The 17,016-nt window shown below is 43.8% G+C and overlaps 1 protein-coding gene, 1 long non-coding RNA gene and 1 other non-coding gene across 5 annotated transcripts; all 3 read right to left on the minus strand.

Moving 5' to 3' along the window:
• Positions 1-567: 567 nt before the first annotated feature.
• On the minus strand, positions 568-4,247 carry LOC128853891 (uncharacterized). The gene is made up of 4 exons (XR_008452712.1): positions 3,578-4,247; positions 2,085-2,281; positions 1,827-1,995; positions 568-842 (listed from the first exon to the last, which is right to left on the minus strand). It is a non-coding gene; the product is annotated as an uncharacterized LOC128853891 (long non-coding RNA).
• LOC128853940 (small nucleolar RNA SNORA49) lies at positions 1,319-1,457 on the minus strand. Its single transcript, XR_008452783.1, has one exon. It is a non-coding gene; the product is annotated as a small nucleolar RNA SNORA49 (small nucleolar RNA).
• Positions 4,248-9,940: 5,693 nt separating the features above from the next.
• Positions 9,941-17,016, minus strand: PUS1 (pseudouridine synthase 1). Of its 3 annotated transcripts, none has more exons than XM_054082672.1 (6): positions 16,931-17,016; positions 16,441-16,650; positions 14,885-15,022; positions 14,087-14,189; positions 12,733-13,430; positions 9,941-10,390 (listed from the first exon to the last, which is right to left on the minus strand). In XM_054082672.1, the coding sequence occupies exons 2-6, from the start codon at positions 16,639-16,641 to the stop codon at positions 10,340-10,342; spliced, it is 1,191 nt and encodes a 396-aa protein (XP_053938647.1). In that variant the 5' UTR covers positions 16,642-16,650; positions 16,931-17,016; the 3' UTR covers positions 9,941-10,339. The 3 variants fall into 3 exon arrangements, with proteins under 3 accessions (XP_053938647.1, XP_053938648.1, XP_009554046.1); XM_054082673.1 differs by lacking the exon at positions 16,931-17,016 and adding an exon at positions 16,899-16,914; XM_009555751.2 differs by lacking the exon at positions 16,931-17,016 and having other exon boundaries at positions 16,441-16,861.

Below are 17,016 nucleotides of genomic sequence, written 5' to 3' on the forward strand. Positions count from 1 at the left end.
GCCCCCTCCCAATGCGCCTGCGCATCGCTCCAACCCGCCCCCCCCGCCGCGCATGCGCGCTGCGCCTCGCGACCCTGCTCTGCCCCGCCCGCACCGCCTGCGCAACTCTCCTCGTGCCTCTGCTCCGTCTTCCCCGCTCGCGGCGCACGCGCAAAGCGCCTTGCATCCCCGTTTCCCCCTCGCCCACTGCGCGTGCGCCGCGCCTCGCACCTCCGTTTCCCCCGCCCTCCGCGCATGTGCAATGGCCTATGCACCGCTGCCCCTCGCCGCGCATGCGCCGCGCCTCGCACCTCCGCTCCCGCCCGCACTACGCATGCGCAATGCGCCTTGTCCTCCGTTGCCCCCTCGCTCGCCGCGCATGTGCAACGCGCCCCGAGCCTCAGCTCAGTCCGCTGCGCATGCGCAAAGGCGTGGACTCACTGCCCCGTCTCCCTCCTGCTGAGCATGAGGAACGCGCTTCACAGCTGCAGCCTTGGAGGTCCTTGGGCGACCTGGAGCTGCTCTCACTCACAACAAAGCGCTGCCCCAAAACTGGGGAAGAGTTGGGAATCATAGACTAATGAAAAAAAAACCCAACAAAACAACAGAAAGAAAAAAACTCAAGCATCTGCCAAAGCAAAGGAGTGCAAAACAGTTTTACATCACAAGATGATGAGATTGAGAGCAGCCCTGAGGAGAAGGACTTGGGGTGCTGGGGATGAGAACCTTGACGTGAGCTGGCAACGTGTGCTCCCAGCCCAGAAACCGACCGTGTCCTGGGCTGCATCCAAAGCAGCGTGGCCAGCAGGGCGAGGGAGGGGATTCTGCCATGTCTTGTCTTGCTTGAAGTTTTTTATGGATTCCTAAAATGGGGAGGCAAGCAGCTCAATTACAAATTCACATTAATAAAGCATAAATCTCAAAAAAACCTTTTTTTACAGAATTAGAAGATCAGGAAAATTGCTTCCTTATCACTTCCACAACCTACATGAAGCTTGCAAGTGTTTTTAAGTTATCTGACTACGCACTGTATGGATCTACACAATTCAAAACTTGTATGTGCTATTAAAACTATTAATTTATGGTGCAGTCACCAGATAAAAATCTAAAGAGCTATGACGGTAATCACATTGTGTTCATGAAAGCAAAGCTGACTGGATCATTACATTCTGTGTGTGTTTCATAATTTTTCTTGCCTATTGACTAAATGGAATCCAGTCTATTGTGCTGCCTTGTGTTGCTTTAAGGCGAAGTTTTCCTTTATATTTTATACTGCATCTGACAGAAAGCATAATGATGCAATTTGAAATAAAAAATATGAAGAATTAACTATATCTTTAATGTTTGCTCAAACTGTAGGCCCCAGTGGATACCGAGAATCTCACTGGGGAGGGAAATGAGTATACTTTCAATCTATCCTCAGGCAATGCCAGGGCGCTCTACAGAAAACAAAAGCCCCTGGAGTAAGGCTGAGGAAGTGCCAATGAAAAACCAGCCACTAAATTACTAACAATGGAGGTAGCTACAGATAATGAAAGCAAAAGCAATTAATCAAAACGCTGTTGTGAAATAAAACATCTGTATTTCAAGCACAAATGACTCAAAAATGTAAGACAACTAGTAGCATGTGTCTTGGAAAAACACTGGATGCCTCACTAAATAGTAATATGACTGACATATTTCATGTATAATTACATATTTTGTGCCTCAGCTACATAGACTATTTGCTTAAATAACTAATGAAATTATGCAAATAAATTTTGCAAATGTATTAGACTTCTCTTTAGCATTTTCCCTCCCACTGTGCCCATCTATTCGCTACTGACTTGAGTAAGAGGGCCTCTTACCAGATAACGCCAGCTGTGAGCCTCGCTCTCATTAACTCTTATGTAAGAACATGGAGGTTCAAGAAAAGCTCCAGTATATCAAGCACTGGGATCATCTGCCTCAAAATGGACACACGATGTTATTTTGCTTTCAGCTTCTGAAGCAAGACAGCCAAAGCTTCCATCTTGCCTGTTTATGAAATAAGAACGTGAAGGTTCTGCAGGTAGCATGCAGCAACTGGAGAAAGCAAAGAACTAACAGATGAGGTGGGTTAATACCTGGATCATGTTGCACCGTCTGGGGACCTGGAAACTGCAGAGGCTGAGGCCTTGCTATCTGCTGCACTGAATGCAAGTAGGGAGGTATCTGTTCCTTTAGATTAAACTTCAAGATCATCATTTCATAGGCAGATGTATAAGGAGGATTCACCACATACAAATTTGGAGTAGCAACAGCTGGCAGTACTCACAGATGTCTGCAAAACAACCCAAAACTTAAGAAATTATTAAATTTTTAACAGCTTGGGCTATTAACTACTCAAAACCCATAATAAAGCAGATGCCTGCATGGAAGCATAAAGGACCTGACTGAAGGTAGTTGAAATAAAATAGCAGATGAAGTTTTATGTCAATATCAAGTAAATGTAAAACCACTTAGATCAGAACAAGACGAGGAAATTACCACTATCCATAAAGCTACCCAGACATGCTGACTTACAGCTCCTAATTCTTTTTAAGTATTCACACAACAAATACAAGACATATCAAAGTAGAATTGCTATATAACTCATAAAAATTGCCACAGAACTATTAAGAATTTTAAAATCACAGAATGAATTTAATTTATACATTCTGCATAGAGGAATCTAGACAGCAACAGAGATAAAACAAGGCAAGCAATGTATCATTTTTACCATTTTACAGTACTTCACATAAACACCCTGTTTTGGATGGTAGTAGACAGTCCTCACATTTGTGCAGACTGCAAATGGATTTGTCTATTACCTAGTTTCTCCAAGTCCAGCTTCATCAGCCAGAATGCCATTGAGATTCTTCTACAGCTTCACTAGCCACTTCAATCCAATCTTCTGCTACTTTCTAAGAATCCCACGTAATAAAGATGGAATATGGCTTTTTACTGCTGTTGTGATTTGAGCACTGCCTTTTGGTAACTGTTCCTGCAGCAACAATGTCTGCTTAGTCTCCCATGTGTTTCTTTACAGTAGATGTGAGAAGATGGGGAAGCACCACTTCCTTCTGAAGCCTCTTTCTTCTTCAGAGAGTCTCTTATTTTTGCACAAAATAACAAAAATAGTGATGCGGCCATATATATCTTAGATGAATAATTCATTAAGAGGTTTGATGCCATTTACAGTCAACCAGAGTCTAAAGATCGCAGGAATTCTACACTATAAGAATAATGCAAAATCCAACTTGTCAAACTTGACTACATAAATAAAAGCAAACTGCAGTGGGGGCCAGGTGCACATGTAATAGTTTTAGTGAATTCGGTCTCATACATGGCCCCCAAGGGACACAAAACTAAAACCTGATTCAACAAGAGCTCAGCAACAAAAAGCCTCCGCAGCGCATTTATCAAAGCTTTAGTAAGACACAGGAAGGTAGGGAGCTGGAGAAAGTTTTGAGTCATAAATATTTCCTAATTTTCCAAAATACTAGCTCCTCAGGGTTTATTTTGGTAAGCTATTACCAGTAGTATGCAAAAGGAGGAAAAAAAAGATTATGCAAAAAAAAAAATCCTAGGTTATTACCTTTTCTTTGAGGTGTTCTGCGAGTTCAATGCTTTCTTCTTCTTCTCTTCTAACTTGACTTGCAGTTTTAAATCTACCACCTAAAATGGAAAGGGGGCGGGGAAGAAGAAGGAAACGACAAAGACAAACACACGCAGCTTCAAATACAGCAATGAATTACTCAACCTTCCTTCAACAGCAACTCAGGCAATAGACGTGACTACCACGCAGAGCACTCAAAGAAAAGAGCAGCATGTCCAAAAATAACCACAAATAGAAGTCCTCCACGTTGTAAGTGAGAGCTACCCAATAATAACTCACATCAAAACATAACCATCTGCAGTGAGCCAACAGCACCAACCAACTGTTAGATAACATATAAGGCCTGAAAGTATTCACACAGCTATGGCATGAAGCTATATTCACCAAGAGACAATATTCACCACACAGGCTGAGCAAAGCTTCGTGGTCAGGTTCTTATTGTTGTGGTCCTATAGGTTTTTATACAGTACATCTTTAGATTTTTTTCCCCCTTTTTTTTTTTTTTAATATTTTCCTGTTCTGTGATGGACCAGAAATGTTCAATTTTTCTGGAAGTAAAAGCAACAACAGCCCTCAGTCACTTCTCTTTTCATGTATGTTTCTTTATGAAGTATCATATCCTCATGATCAGAGAATCATAGAGTCATAGAATAGTTTGGGTTGGAAGGGACCTTAAAGAACATCCAGTTCCAGGGACACCTCCCACTGGCTCAGGCAGCCCAAGGCCCATCCAACCTGGCCTGGAACCCCTGCAGGGATGGGGCAGCCTCAGCTTCCCTGGGCAACCTGGGCCAGGGCCTCACCACTCTCATCATGAGGAAATTCTTCCTTAGGTCTAGTTTACTGATGATGAGCCACACTTCAAATCAGCTGAATAAAACCATCAAATTGTTTCAAGTTTTCAGTCTGATCTAACAAGCATATTTCTAAAGAAAGAAAAAAAAATTCCAATCCCTTTAGAAGTACGGCCCAAACTGTACAGACACTGTGAGGAAGCAAACCAGCAAACCAAGACTCACCCATCCTTGGTCCTATTCTATGCTGCCTATTCTTTCCACCTTCCTGTATGGAAATATCAAATTCACTTTACTCTCTTGACAGTTATCATCTTCCATCTTCTTTCTTGAACAAAACGAGTTGCCATCCACTGCATTTCTTCCAACACCTAATCTTGGTGTGATTTCTGCTGTGGGGTCTCCTGGAGTTTGGGCAGATGTTTCAGACACCATAAACCTTATTTCCTCAGTGCTGTTATTTGCTGCAGAATCTTATTTTCCTTCAGGTAAACATAATTAAACTTATATTTCCTACTGCACAACACAAAATGAAGACATAATCACTGTGGAAAATGTTACCAGAATACCCAACAAAAATTATTATAGAGTCCTTGGAAACATTCAATGCTGTCTGAAGTTGCGGTTTATTAAAATAGAATAAATAACACATTCTGTGCAGATTTATGCGAAGTCTCTGTAGGACTTGGTGATGCGGCAGTATTATTTATTTTAGACTAGATGTAAACAGGAATTTCTTCACTATGAGAGTGGAGAGGCCCTGGCCCAGGTTGCCCAGGGAAGCTGTGGCTGCCCCATCCCTGGAGGGGTTCCAGGCCAGGTTGGATGGGCCTTGGGCAGCCTGAGCCAGTGGGAGGTGTCCCTGCCCATGGCAGGGGGGTGAAACTGGATGGGCTTTAAGGTCTCTTCCAACCCAAACTATTCTATGATTCTGTTATATAAAATCAGTAGCAAAGTTTGGGATGCAGTGGTACTCAGTCCTGAGAACTTTATTATTCCCTCCTAAATCATAGCACTTCTAGATCTCATCAGAAGAGCAGGGCTGAGTCAGTGAGAATTTTCACAGCTTTGAAATGCTCTGCCAGATGGCAGATGGACATAGTTCACTAAAAAGTTCATATAAATATACATTTTGCCTATGGCATTTTTATTAACACATGTAAGCATCCTGCAGCTGCTGGAAAGTTAGCACAAGTAGCACAAATTTCCATTGTGATTCTCCCCCCTTATTCTAAATATCCTGCACAAAAAGTTAGAATAATTGATTCTGTTTAATTAAATCTCATTCTAGGATTTCGCTACAAGAATAAATTCTACTTCCCTAGAGAATCTACCTGATTCCTTCTCATTCCTTCCCTTTCTTCAAGAAAAATTATATGGCATGTCTGCATCATTAATTAAAACTAAAAGGCAGATACAGCCATCTCCAGGGCATTCTAAATTGAAATAAAGACAAAGTTTTATTGTAGAGGAAGATGTTCACCCAGCTGTGCTCTACAATGGCTATGTGAAGCAAATTATTAGTGCTTGTCAAAGTCTTCTGCAAAACCTACTGAAATTATTCTCTCCTTTCTCCCCAGGCTGGAGTAATAAATTCTGTCATCCACAAAGTCTCAATACACAAAGGACAAACTGCCAGGACACAGGGAGAAGTTAGCAAGCTGTTCCTTCTTGCTGTACCTTTTAACTTGCTTGCAAACTTCCAGACACAACTGAACATTACATTGGAGCATGAATTAATTTGATTCAATGAAAACTAAAATCCAGCACATGAGTATTTAAATACACAGTTATGCAGCCATCCTGAATGACATAAACGAGACCTTGCCTGGAGTATTGCGTCCAGTTCTGGAATCCTCAACATAAGGAGATGGAGCTGTTGGAACAGGTCCAAAGGAGGCTACAAAGATAATCTGAGGGCTGGAGCACCTCCCATACGAGGACAGGCTGAGAGTGCTGGGGTTGTTCAGCCTGGAGAAGGCTCCGAGGAGACCTTATAGCGACCTTCCAGTACCTCAAGGGGGCCTACAGGAAAGCTGGGGAGGGACTGTTTACAAAGGCTTGTGGGGATAGGATGAGGGGGAACAGGTACAAACTGGAGAGGGGCAGATTTAGACTGGACATGAGGAAGTTCTTCACGATGAGGGTGGGGAGGCCCTGGCCCAGGCTGCCCAGGGAAGCTGTGGCTGCCCCATCCCTGGAGGGGTTCCAGGCCAGGTTGGATGGGCCTTGGGCAGCCTGAGCCAGTGGGAGGTGTCCCTGCCCATGGCAGGGGGGTTGGAACTGGATGGGCTTCGAGGTGCCTTCCAACCCAAACTATTCTATGATTCTATGATAACATGTTCTTCACAGAATTAAAATTTAAAGATAAAGTAGTCATAAAGTGTGAAAAAATAATTGTCTGGACTTTCTTAACGAGGCAGATGTTACTGCTTTGTTTCTGAGGATGCCCTCTTCCCAGTACTCAAGACAGACTATTTAATAGTGTAGAACAGACGACAACAGCAATTACAATACAGGAAAAGCAGCCATTCAAAAACACTTACAATATAATACACAAATCCAATACCAGTTGTTGCACAGGAACTGGAGCTGGGACCAAAATCACTCGCTCCTTACCACCACCTGCTAGATATGCCTGACGAAAAAAAGCTGGATTCCTTCTGCGTGGAGCAGGTAAAGAACTATGCAAACTTGACATATCTGTTCCGTTCTGCTCTTGGCTCTGCTCCTGGCTAATCTCTTGAGCCACTTGAGGAACAGGAGGCATTCCATCTGCAGAAAAACTTGCTAAATGGCAATTTCAGTAATGAAAGTAGTGGAATACCAAAAAGAACCAAGAAAGTGGCAATGCATACTGTCACGCTTTCTACCATACCACAATAACTGCATACCTAAAAGTTACAAAGATGCGACGCAAGTCTAGTTTAGAATCTATTTATCCACTCTTTATCCTGAAAACGCAAAGATCTTTTTTAACACCACCCTACCGAAAGACGACAGTGAGGCAACTAGTCTCTATCAGGGTGACCAAAAGGGAAAAACTTGATGGAACAACATCAATTACAGAAAACAACCAATTAGACACTGAGGGTACAAATTTAAGCCCAATGCATGGAAAATAAGCTACACAGTGCTCCCTCAGATCTCTAAGATTTTTCTCCAGAGGGTTTCTAAATTGTATAATAATTGGTATTAGATATAATGGTACAATTAGAGAAAATCTCTTTGAAGCAATTATCTTTAATTACAAAAGTTAGAGCTCACATTTGATCACGAATACTTTATCAAGAATTATTAATATATGTACTAGATATACCAGAGTTATTTTAGAAGTTGTGACATTGTTTTTAAATTGTTATCAAAACTAATTATGAGTCTCCATGGGAAGTACTATTTTGGAACTACAATAAAGCTAACCTTATAAAGTGTCTCATTATCAATAAAACAGTGCATTGGTCTTCTACTTCCAAAGCTCTATCCACATTTATCTTTTATTTCACTTCTACATTCTCTTTATTTCACTATGAAATGGGTTTTATGGTCACAGAATTTCTTCCTGCTTGATTTTTATACGGAGAGTTCACCTCAATGGTCATTGACCTTTTAACGTCATTTGACCACTTGAATACTTTATCATTCCAGTGGGTTTAGCCAGTTACTTTATTTCTAGCAGATACAGACGATCCCTGCAGCACATACCGAATCTTGATGGGGTACATTTTGCTTTGAAAATGACACAGGGTGTTCAGCAGGCCCTTTCGCCCCTTCCCAGCACATGGACTCATGATGACTGACACTGCAGATCATACGGAGACTGGGAGTGGACAGTGCTCTCGTACAGAGGAGACGATGGAAGCTGGAACACCCAGGCAATGCCTGGCATCACTTGTGCACATCCCACATCCCTTGTTTCATAAAGCGCTGCCATTTCAGGGGCAGAACGATTGATTTAATCTGCTGTTTAATATCTTCATCAATGATATTGACAGTGAGATCGAGTGCACCCTTAGCAAGTTTGCAGATGACACCAAGTTGAGTCGTGCAGTTGCCACACCAGAAAAACGGGATGTCATCCAGAGGGACCTGGACAGGCTGGAGAAGTGGGGCTGGGAGAACTTTGTGAGGTTCAACAAAGCCAAGTGCAAGGTCCTACACCTGGGTCGGGGCAATCTGCGGTTTCAATACAGGATGGGGGATGATGTGATTGACAGCAGCCCTGAGGAGAAGGACTTTGGTTGCTGGGGATGAGAAGCTCGACATGAGGCAGCAACGCGCACTCACAGCCCAGAAACATTGCAACCATGTCCTGGGCTGCATCAAAAGCAGCGTGGCCAGCAGGGCGAGGGAGGGGATTCTGCCCCTCTATTCCTCTCTTGCAAGACTTCATCTGGAGTATTGTGTCCAGTTCTGGAATCCTCAACATGAGATGGAACTGTTGGAATGGGTCCAGAAGAGGCTGCAAAGATGATAAGAGGGCTGGAGCACCTTCCGTATGAGGACAGGCTGAGAGAGTTGGAGTTGTTCAGCCTGGAGAAAAGAAGGCTCTCAGGAGACCTTACAGCGACCTTCCAGTACTTGAAGGGGCTACAAGAAAGCTGGAGAGGGGCTATTCATAAAAGCTTGTGGGGATAGGACGAGGGGAAATGGGTGTAAACTGGAGAGGGGCAGATTTAGACTAGATGTAAACAGAAATTTCTTCATGATGAGAGTGGTGAGGCCCTGGCCCAGGTTGCCCAGGGAAGCTGTGGCTGCCCCATCCCTGGAGGGGTTCCAGGCCAGGCTGGATGGGCCTTGGGCAGCCTGAGCCAGTGGGAGGTGTCCCTGCCCATGGCAGGGGTGTTGGAACGGGATGATCTTTAAGGTCCCTTCCAATCCAAACCATTCTATGATTCTATGAATTAAGAGTTCACACAAAGTGAATGCAGACTTGATTACTGCCCGGAGTCAGCACCATTCCTTTCACACATGCCAAGTCAATTCAACCCTGAATCCAGCAGATGGCCAGGTAGTTTCTACTAAAAACAGACCTACTAAACCAGCAGCAATACATTTAGTGACCCACCACCTGCATAGCTTGTTCAGGGCTGTACACTCCAAACTGCAGTCCTAGCAATTAACTTATCATCTCCTCTTGTCTCAGCTACAGATGGGTGAAATGACTCTCAGGGAGGAGAGGCATAGCTGCAATAAGAATTCTCCAGTCTGCTCCAGCACGCAGGCAATACTGGGAAGATGACACCTCCCAGAGGAAAGGTTTCATCTCAAAATAAATGGTTCAGACCACGTTCCAAAAAACCTCTCACTGAGTAAGGAATCATGTCTTTTAGGCTTAAAAAGCTTTAGAAAACAGTGAAGTATTGTATCAAAATCAAAAGAATTCACAGCAGTTAGTGTGATAACGAGTTCATAACCCATGCCTGTTATTCCATAGGAAAGTCACAGATGACATGGGAAATAAAAGGCTTAATGGTGTTCAGAGGTCAGGTTAAGTAAAGGTGAAGAAAATAATAATTAAAAAAATCAACAAAAATTCATGGAGTCATAATTTCATAAAAATAATTAAAAAAAGAGTATATTAAAATGTTTTGCCCCATCTTTATGTAGAAATGATGCATATTTAAAATACTATTTTCCAGGTAAACATGTAATAAAAACATTATTTGAAGAGCAATTAAGATATCCTGCATTACAAGATTCTTTTAGAAAGCGGTTTTCTCGTTACACTATTTTCAAGTATACCAGTCAGGTGAATCAGTCAGTGGCACAGAAAGCTTCTTTTACTTTTTCTACTGTTTTCCCCACCGAGTTTCTCCTGGTCATCCAGTTCTTGTGCTGCAAGCACACAAACCCCTGCTTCACTGGATTCTTGGATTCATAAAGGCCACTTTTTTGTAGACAAAGGGAACTGCAAGCAGTAAGGGTCCCCCATCCAGCCCTTGCTGGCTCAGTCGGAATCAGCATCACAACCATCACTGCCTTCCAGATCACTGTTGTTCTGTAAAGTAAAACGGAGAACGGTTTGTCACTATTTCATTTACATCTTTAGACTGACCTACCCCAAAGACACTGATTTTAAACTTCTACAGAAGTATGAGACAACAACTCTAGATCCCAGCTTCATGCCTTAGACCCATCTATTGCAACAAATTTCTGTGATGGTAAATGACGCTTCTTGTAGAGAAAAAATGCACATTAGATTACACTCAGCAGAAGGAGAAATTTCTCGTCATTTATAATTACAACCTAGAGTATGTAGGAAACTTAAAAGTGGAATAGGACATGACATGCTGATGTTTAATTATAATAAAATAAATGCAGGTTAGACAAGTTAACAAGTGGGTTTTTGTTCCTGCAAATCCATCAAAAGCTAAGTTTGATACATTGTCTAAAGCTAGATTTGAGAATTTTGTCTGTCTGCTGCAGATAATTCATGTCCAAAGTGTGTTAGAGATCTGCAAGGGCTCAGTAATCCTTGCTTAAAAATGAAGTCAGTTGTACAAAGTAGTAGTAGGGAAATACTATAAATGTTAGCAACTTAAACTGAAACTGAGTTCTGAGTTCTTAACTGGGAGCCACTCCTTCAGGAGTAAATCAATACGGTACGATAAATTTGGGGCTTTATGTAATTCTTTCCAGCAAGTATTTTGACTGATATGATTGGTATCAAAGGATTTTATAAAGAAAGGTTAACATGACAATACACACATGGTTCCTCCTTTCCCCCCCCCATCACTTGCTGAAAACATATAAACCTCCAAACCCCCTTGACAGTTTAATATCCCACTACAAAACAAACTCTTGAGTGACTTAGACAGTTGCCTTTGTAAGAGCAGGCACAGCTCGCTGAAGTACAGCCAGCAAAATCTCAAAGGAGTCTGTCCTATCATTCCTTATTTATTCTTCTCCAGACAGCCTGCGCTAACTATGACGCCAAAACTGTACTCAGTTGAGTTTATCTAAAGCAAGCAGACCTGCCTCCTGCCAGCAATACATCAGTGATTTTGAACCCATCAGCACTAAGTCCTGTCACCGTTATCGTCAAGACCCCCGAGCCAGGTACGGACTCTTTGCACCATATGGTCTCTTTGGGTCCCATTTAACCAAATTAATGTGCCATTTGTCACAGCCTCCTGTCACAAATGCCCTCACACAGCACTGCGCTTCACAAAAACAATTACTACAAGTACAGAAATAACCCTGAGAAAATTCTAATGTCTCAGTTGTACTGTTCAATGAGGCTGTAAATTTTATTTTACAGGTTGAAACGCTTTCTCATACAAATGGCAGAGACAGGATTAAACCTAACTTTCTTCAGAGCAGGTTCATTATCTACACACACAAAAAAAAAGCTAATTTTAAGGACTCCGCTAAGTGAGAAAAGCTTGGTTTTCTCTTCCAGGTTGCACTACACAGAAGTTCTAGCCCTGCCCATCATTCAACCTTCAAGGACTTGTCAGCCCTCTGATCAAGGAAATGTGAGTTACATACAGAACTGAAAGGTGTCTTCCGGTCACCAAGACCAACCCACACTGAATCAGGACTTGCTTCAAAGTCAGATCAGGTTGATCAGTGACTCGTCCAGTCCAGGACTCCTGTATTTTAAATTACTCCAGTGGTGGTCAATTTAAAGTAATACTTAGCAAGTCTGACTTGAGATTCCTCATACTTCTAGCGCACCCCAAACACCTTTCAACTCTTTTCTGATGAGGCCACTCTATGGCTCTTTAAGTCGAAGCTTTCTTTTTGTTCAAAATGTATTTAACACCTTTTTTTTTATTGCAACTTACAGCAGTTCCTTTTATCAGAAACCAGACTTCGCAATACCCCATTTTACTCAGGAGGAGTCATTCCAATAACTCATTTTGAGTTCCTAACAGATTTACTTGAAAACCTGGTCCTACATTTCCCTGTCCTCCCAAATCTTATCTGCTGAACAGAGCACTACACAAAGAGTTACCCAAAAATCAAAGAATACAAAAGGCTGGCAGGTATTTAAAGGGAACTTGTCAACTGGAAAACTAGTCTCTCAAGCAGCTCCACAACAACAAGGCTGGTAATGTGTCCACAATTCCTGTTGCAGTTTCTGCTTCTGCAAATTGGCCTGTGCTTTAAAGCATTCCTTCCTCCCTCCCTCAACTGCCCCATGCAAAAGCCTGCAAAAATAACACTCTATGTAGTTTATACCACTATAGTCAAGTGCATAAAGACAGACAGGAAAACACACATTTCATACTCCAGATGACTGTCATCTTCCATGGAAAACAAAAACATTACTACCAGAAGAGCCACTTCAACTTGACAGCTTCCATTTGATAGAACAATGGCTTCAATTATTACCTTTGAATTTTTGCTGTTAGCTTGCATCTCAACAGCAGAAGAGTTGAAGTCATGAATGGAGAGGGTGTTCAGCCAGTTTGCCATGGATTTCTCCTCCCTTTCTGTGTTGATAATGGTAGGATAGATATATTGCTCTTTGAAAGCAGCAATCTTCTCCTCCTCCTCTGTCCACTCCAGGGGTTCATGCAGCCCATCATTCCCAAAACGTCTGTTGTATTTTTCAAAGTGTACTCTTTCCAAGACCAGCCCAAGTCCTGGGGCTTTGGGAACATCTACTTTCTCCTCTCCCCAGCTGCGCTCCAGGATAGACTCAGAGGCATAACCTTTCACAATAGCTATCACCAGCCCAATCATCTTCCTTATCTGGTGCATCATGAAACTCTGCCCTTTCACTATGATCACAGCAAACTCCACGTTTTCCCTCACAAATGGCTCTCCACAGTACATCTCCATTATGTACCGCTTGGCACTGGGGTCCTTGGGTCCCTTCTGGGACGTGAAATTGTGGAAGTTGTGTGTTCCTTTATAGCACGCCAGCAGCTTATTGACTTTTTCAAGGGTCTCTCTGTCCAGTCGATAAACCTCTTCTTGCACATCATGGTCTTTATGGGCAAAGGCAAATGTTGGCAGCATGTAAGAGTAGGTTCTGGCATCACATTTGTTCTTGGAGTTGAATCCCCCAGTGACTCTCTTCAGACCTTGTTTTAAAAGCAACATTAGGTTTTTCAATCAACAGGTTACAACCCTATTGTGGTCTCACTGCTACCAACAAGAATATTTTTCAAATAAAAATTAATCATAAAATAGATTTTTTTTTAAGATCTTAATTTCAAACTAACAAAAACATACCAATTTATGTTAAATTATATTGGTAAGGGAGAGACGTTCTGCAGGAGAAAGCTCACCTTTCCTACAGGTAGGGACAGGCTGAGAGAGTTGGGGTTGTTCAGCCTGGAGAAGAGAAGGTTCCGGAGAGACTTTATAGTGACCTTCCAGTACCTGAAGGGGCTACAAGAAAGCTGGAGAGGGGCTATTCATAAAAGCTTGTGGGGATAGGACAAGGGGGAACAGGTACAAACTGGAGAGGGGCAGATTTAGACTGGACATAAGGAAGAATTTCTTCACCACGAGAGTGGGGAGGCCCTGGCCCAGCTTGCCCAGGGAAGCTGTGTCTGCCTCATCCCTGGAGGGGTTCCAGGCCAGGTTGGATGGGCCTTGGGCAGCCTGAGCCAGTGGGAGGTGTCCCTGCCCATGGCAGGGGCGTTGGAACTGGATGGGCTTTAAGGTGCCTTCCAACCCAAACCATTCTATGATTCTTTGAAAAGATTTTCTCTGCCCATTCCAGTATCCTTACCCAGAATTCTGATGTGAGAAGGAAGATGGTTATTGATCTTTTCTAAGATGTCATCTATTAGCCTGACCTTTAGTGAGACAATCTGTCCAGCTGCCGACACACCCTATAAGAACCAGAAAACACATGATTCTGTACCTTAAGCTCTTACAGAATGGAAATAGTTGAAGAACCAGTTTATTACTTCTTCTCTCTGGTCATTTCAGGCTGAAGCGAGACAAAAGCAAGGCCACAGGCAGAAATCCAAATCAGAGCATTCCTGAAGGCGTCCTGGTGCTATGCAGCCATAGAGCACCTTAGGAATCTTAGAGAGCAGAACATTGCGCCCCTTTCCATGACATCTCAATGTATCTGACTCATCTTAAGTAAAGCATTAACTGAAAATAAATTAGTTATGTATAAGATAAGCCATGAACTCCAGCTCAGACTTAGAATCCCACTGCGGCAGCTTAAAAACAATTGAGATGCAGCTGAACCGTCAGGCCAGGCTGCAACAACAGTGAGGAGCAGCAGCAGGAGGGGGCTGGGAGGGTGAAGCAGAGGAATGCAACAGAAACACAGACAAAGTTTAGGTACGAAGCAGCAGCTTTACAAACATCATCTAATCAGTAGCCTCCGCTTTCTAAATATTTGCTTTTACTGAAGATTTGTAGTGCATGAAAGGAGAAGTTTCAAGCAAAATTCCCTGTGAATAGCGTTTACTATTGGGCCTCACTCCGGACAACACTTTACCCGTCAATCCCCATAGCACTGGGAGGGGAACAGCAGAGTTTCCCAGGACACAGGCCCTAGCCAGCGTACCTTATCTGTTCGAGCGCATCGCTGAAAAGACATTTTCTTCATATCTTCCCCATGGTTTTCTGGGATGCAGCCTGACTGAACAAGGGCAGATACTAAGTCATCTTCGATTGTCTTGAACTGTGAAGATCCCACATTTCTCTAAAACGAAGATATATAGTAAAAATAAGAAAGAAAATAATTGGACAACTGGAGAATTTTGTTAATCAAATGTTGTTGTGGAAGTCTTTAAAAGTCCTTCCTGCACAGCTCTAAAACACTGTTATTCTCTTACCAACTACATTCTACCACAGTGTGTTAATAAAACATGAACGTTCTGATTTACCTTTTACTGTTACAGCAAGTAAAGGGTTACTTCTAATTTCTTTTTGTAATATTTCTGCAATACAGTTTTTTGACGATTCATTCAACTGCATGAAACAGCACCAGTGAAACACCAGTGCCTGCTGCTCCAAACCTAGCCTCTGCAACTCTGCTTCCAGCAGTTAGACTGGGTTTTTTTCCTCAGCTCACCCGCTCTGTTGGATAACAGACTGTGCTTTTTCTCCTGTGACTGCTGCACTCAACTCTGAACGATAACAGAAATGCACAACTCCACTTGTGTGCCAGGCTGCAGTGCACGCTCCCATGGCGCATGCCACTCGATTACGAGAGCAGTAAAGCTGACAGGCACTTAAACGAATGCGCCTGTAAGCACAAGGTTTACTGCCACTGAACAAATCTACTTTGTGGCATAAGCATAAGACTCTCTTCTCCGTCTGTGTGCTATCTTATCAGTTATTCTGTGGAGCTGTTTAAAGTACGCCTCAAGAGCATGTATGGAGCTTGCAGTAACTTAGAGGATCAGCAGATGGAGCAGAATCATTCTCCTCCTGCCAGTACTGCATGCCACAAGACCCTCCCTGCATGGGCAGATGCAGTGCTGGGCAATGCTCAACGGCTGGTACTGTAACAGAGCAGCCTCCCTTTTTGTCCACGCACAAACACATAAGTCCTGCACCACTTCTCCTGTTTCTAAACTGCTACAGGCCACCCCATTAGAGTGCATCAGAAAAAGGAGAATTTAAAATGCCTTCAGGAACAGATAATCTTTCAGAAGTACAAAAGACAGCAACCTGGATGCAAATTTGTCTCATTCAAATAGGCAACCCAGTTCCCTGGCATGTGCTCAAAGCGAGACAACCCAAGGTCTAACCTAAAATAAAACCCAGCCGGGCTGCTGTGAAGTGTAAAGCTTCACCAGGGAGCTGGAACCTCGAGATGGCACTTCAGGCTTTGACAGAACTGCAGTGCCCATGCTTTCACTCTCCCCAAACGCCTTGCTTGCAGGAGTCTTTGAAAGATCTGCTGATGCTCTGTGCTGAAGGCAGACTGACCAGAATCACTGAATATCAGAGATACATCACTGACTTATTTTACTCAAGCCCAATCAAGCATCTTCTGGCACTGCCCCAGCTTCTGATGCAACAACTGCTCCCTCCGCAGTCCCAGTGATCACAGAGATAAACCCAGCAGACGCGGAAAGAACACAAGCAGCGCTGCTTTGCCAAACCACACACCTGCATCCCGTGGTAGCCTTTCCCAGAATACGCCATCAACAACACAATCTTCCTTTTGGGCGACTTCTTACTCTGCTCCTCCGCGTCGTCCTCACCCGCATCGCTCTTGAATCTTTTATTCGGATGCCCGTTTTCCTCCCCGCTTCCAGCCGCCTCGCCGTGCCCGTTCAGCTTCTGAGTCGCTCCCGACCTCTCCGCCATGGCGAGATCCTGCAAGGGACACGGCGGCAGGCGGGGCTCAGCCAGAGGCCACAGGGAACCCCGCGGGCGAAGGGAAGCCGCGCTGCGCGGGGCGCGGAGGCCGCGGCTCAGAGCCCTCAGCCCCCAGCACAGCTGCAGCATCGTCCGCGAGGGGCGGGAGGGGAAAGAGAGAGGGGGAGAAAGAGAGAGAGAAAGAAAGAAAGAGAGAGAGAAAGAAAGAAAGAGAGAGAGGAACAGAGAGAGAGGGAAAGAGAAACCCGGCCCCGGCCCAGCCGCCGCCACCACTTACGCGGGCGCAGTCGAGTGACGTCACCGTGCGGCGCCAGAATCACGTGCTACGCTACGGCGGCCGCGCGTGGACACGGGTCGGTGCGG

Source organism: Cuculus canorus, chromosome 17 (genome assembly GCF_017976375.1).
Source record: "Cuculus canorus isolate bCucCan1 chromosome 17, bCucCan1.pri, whole genome shotgun sequence".
Classification (NCBI taxonomy): Eukaryota; Metazoa; Chordata; class Aves; order Cuculiformes; family Cuculidae; genus Cuculus; species Cuculus canorus.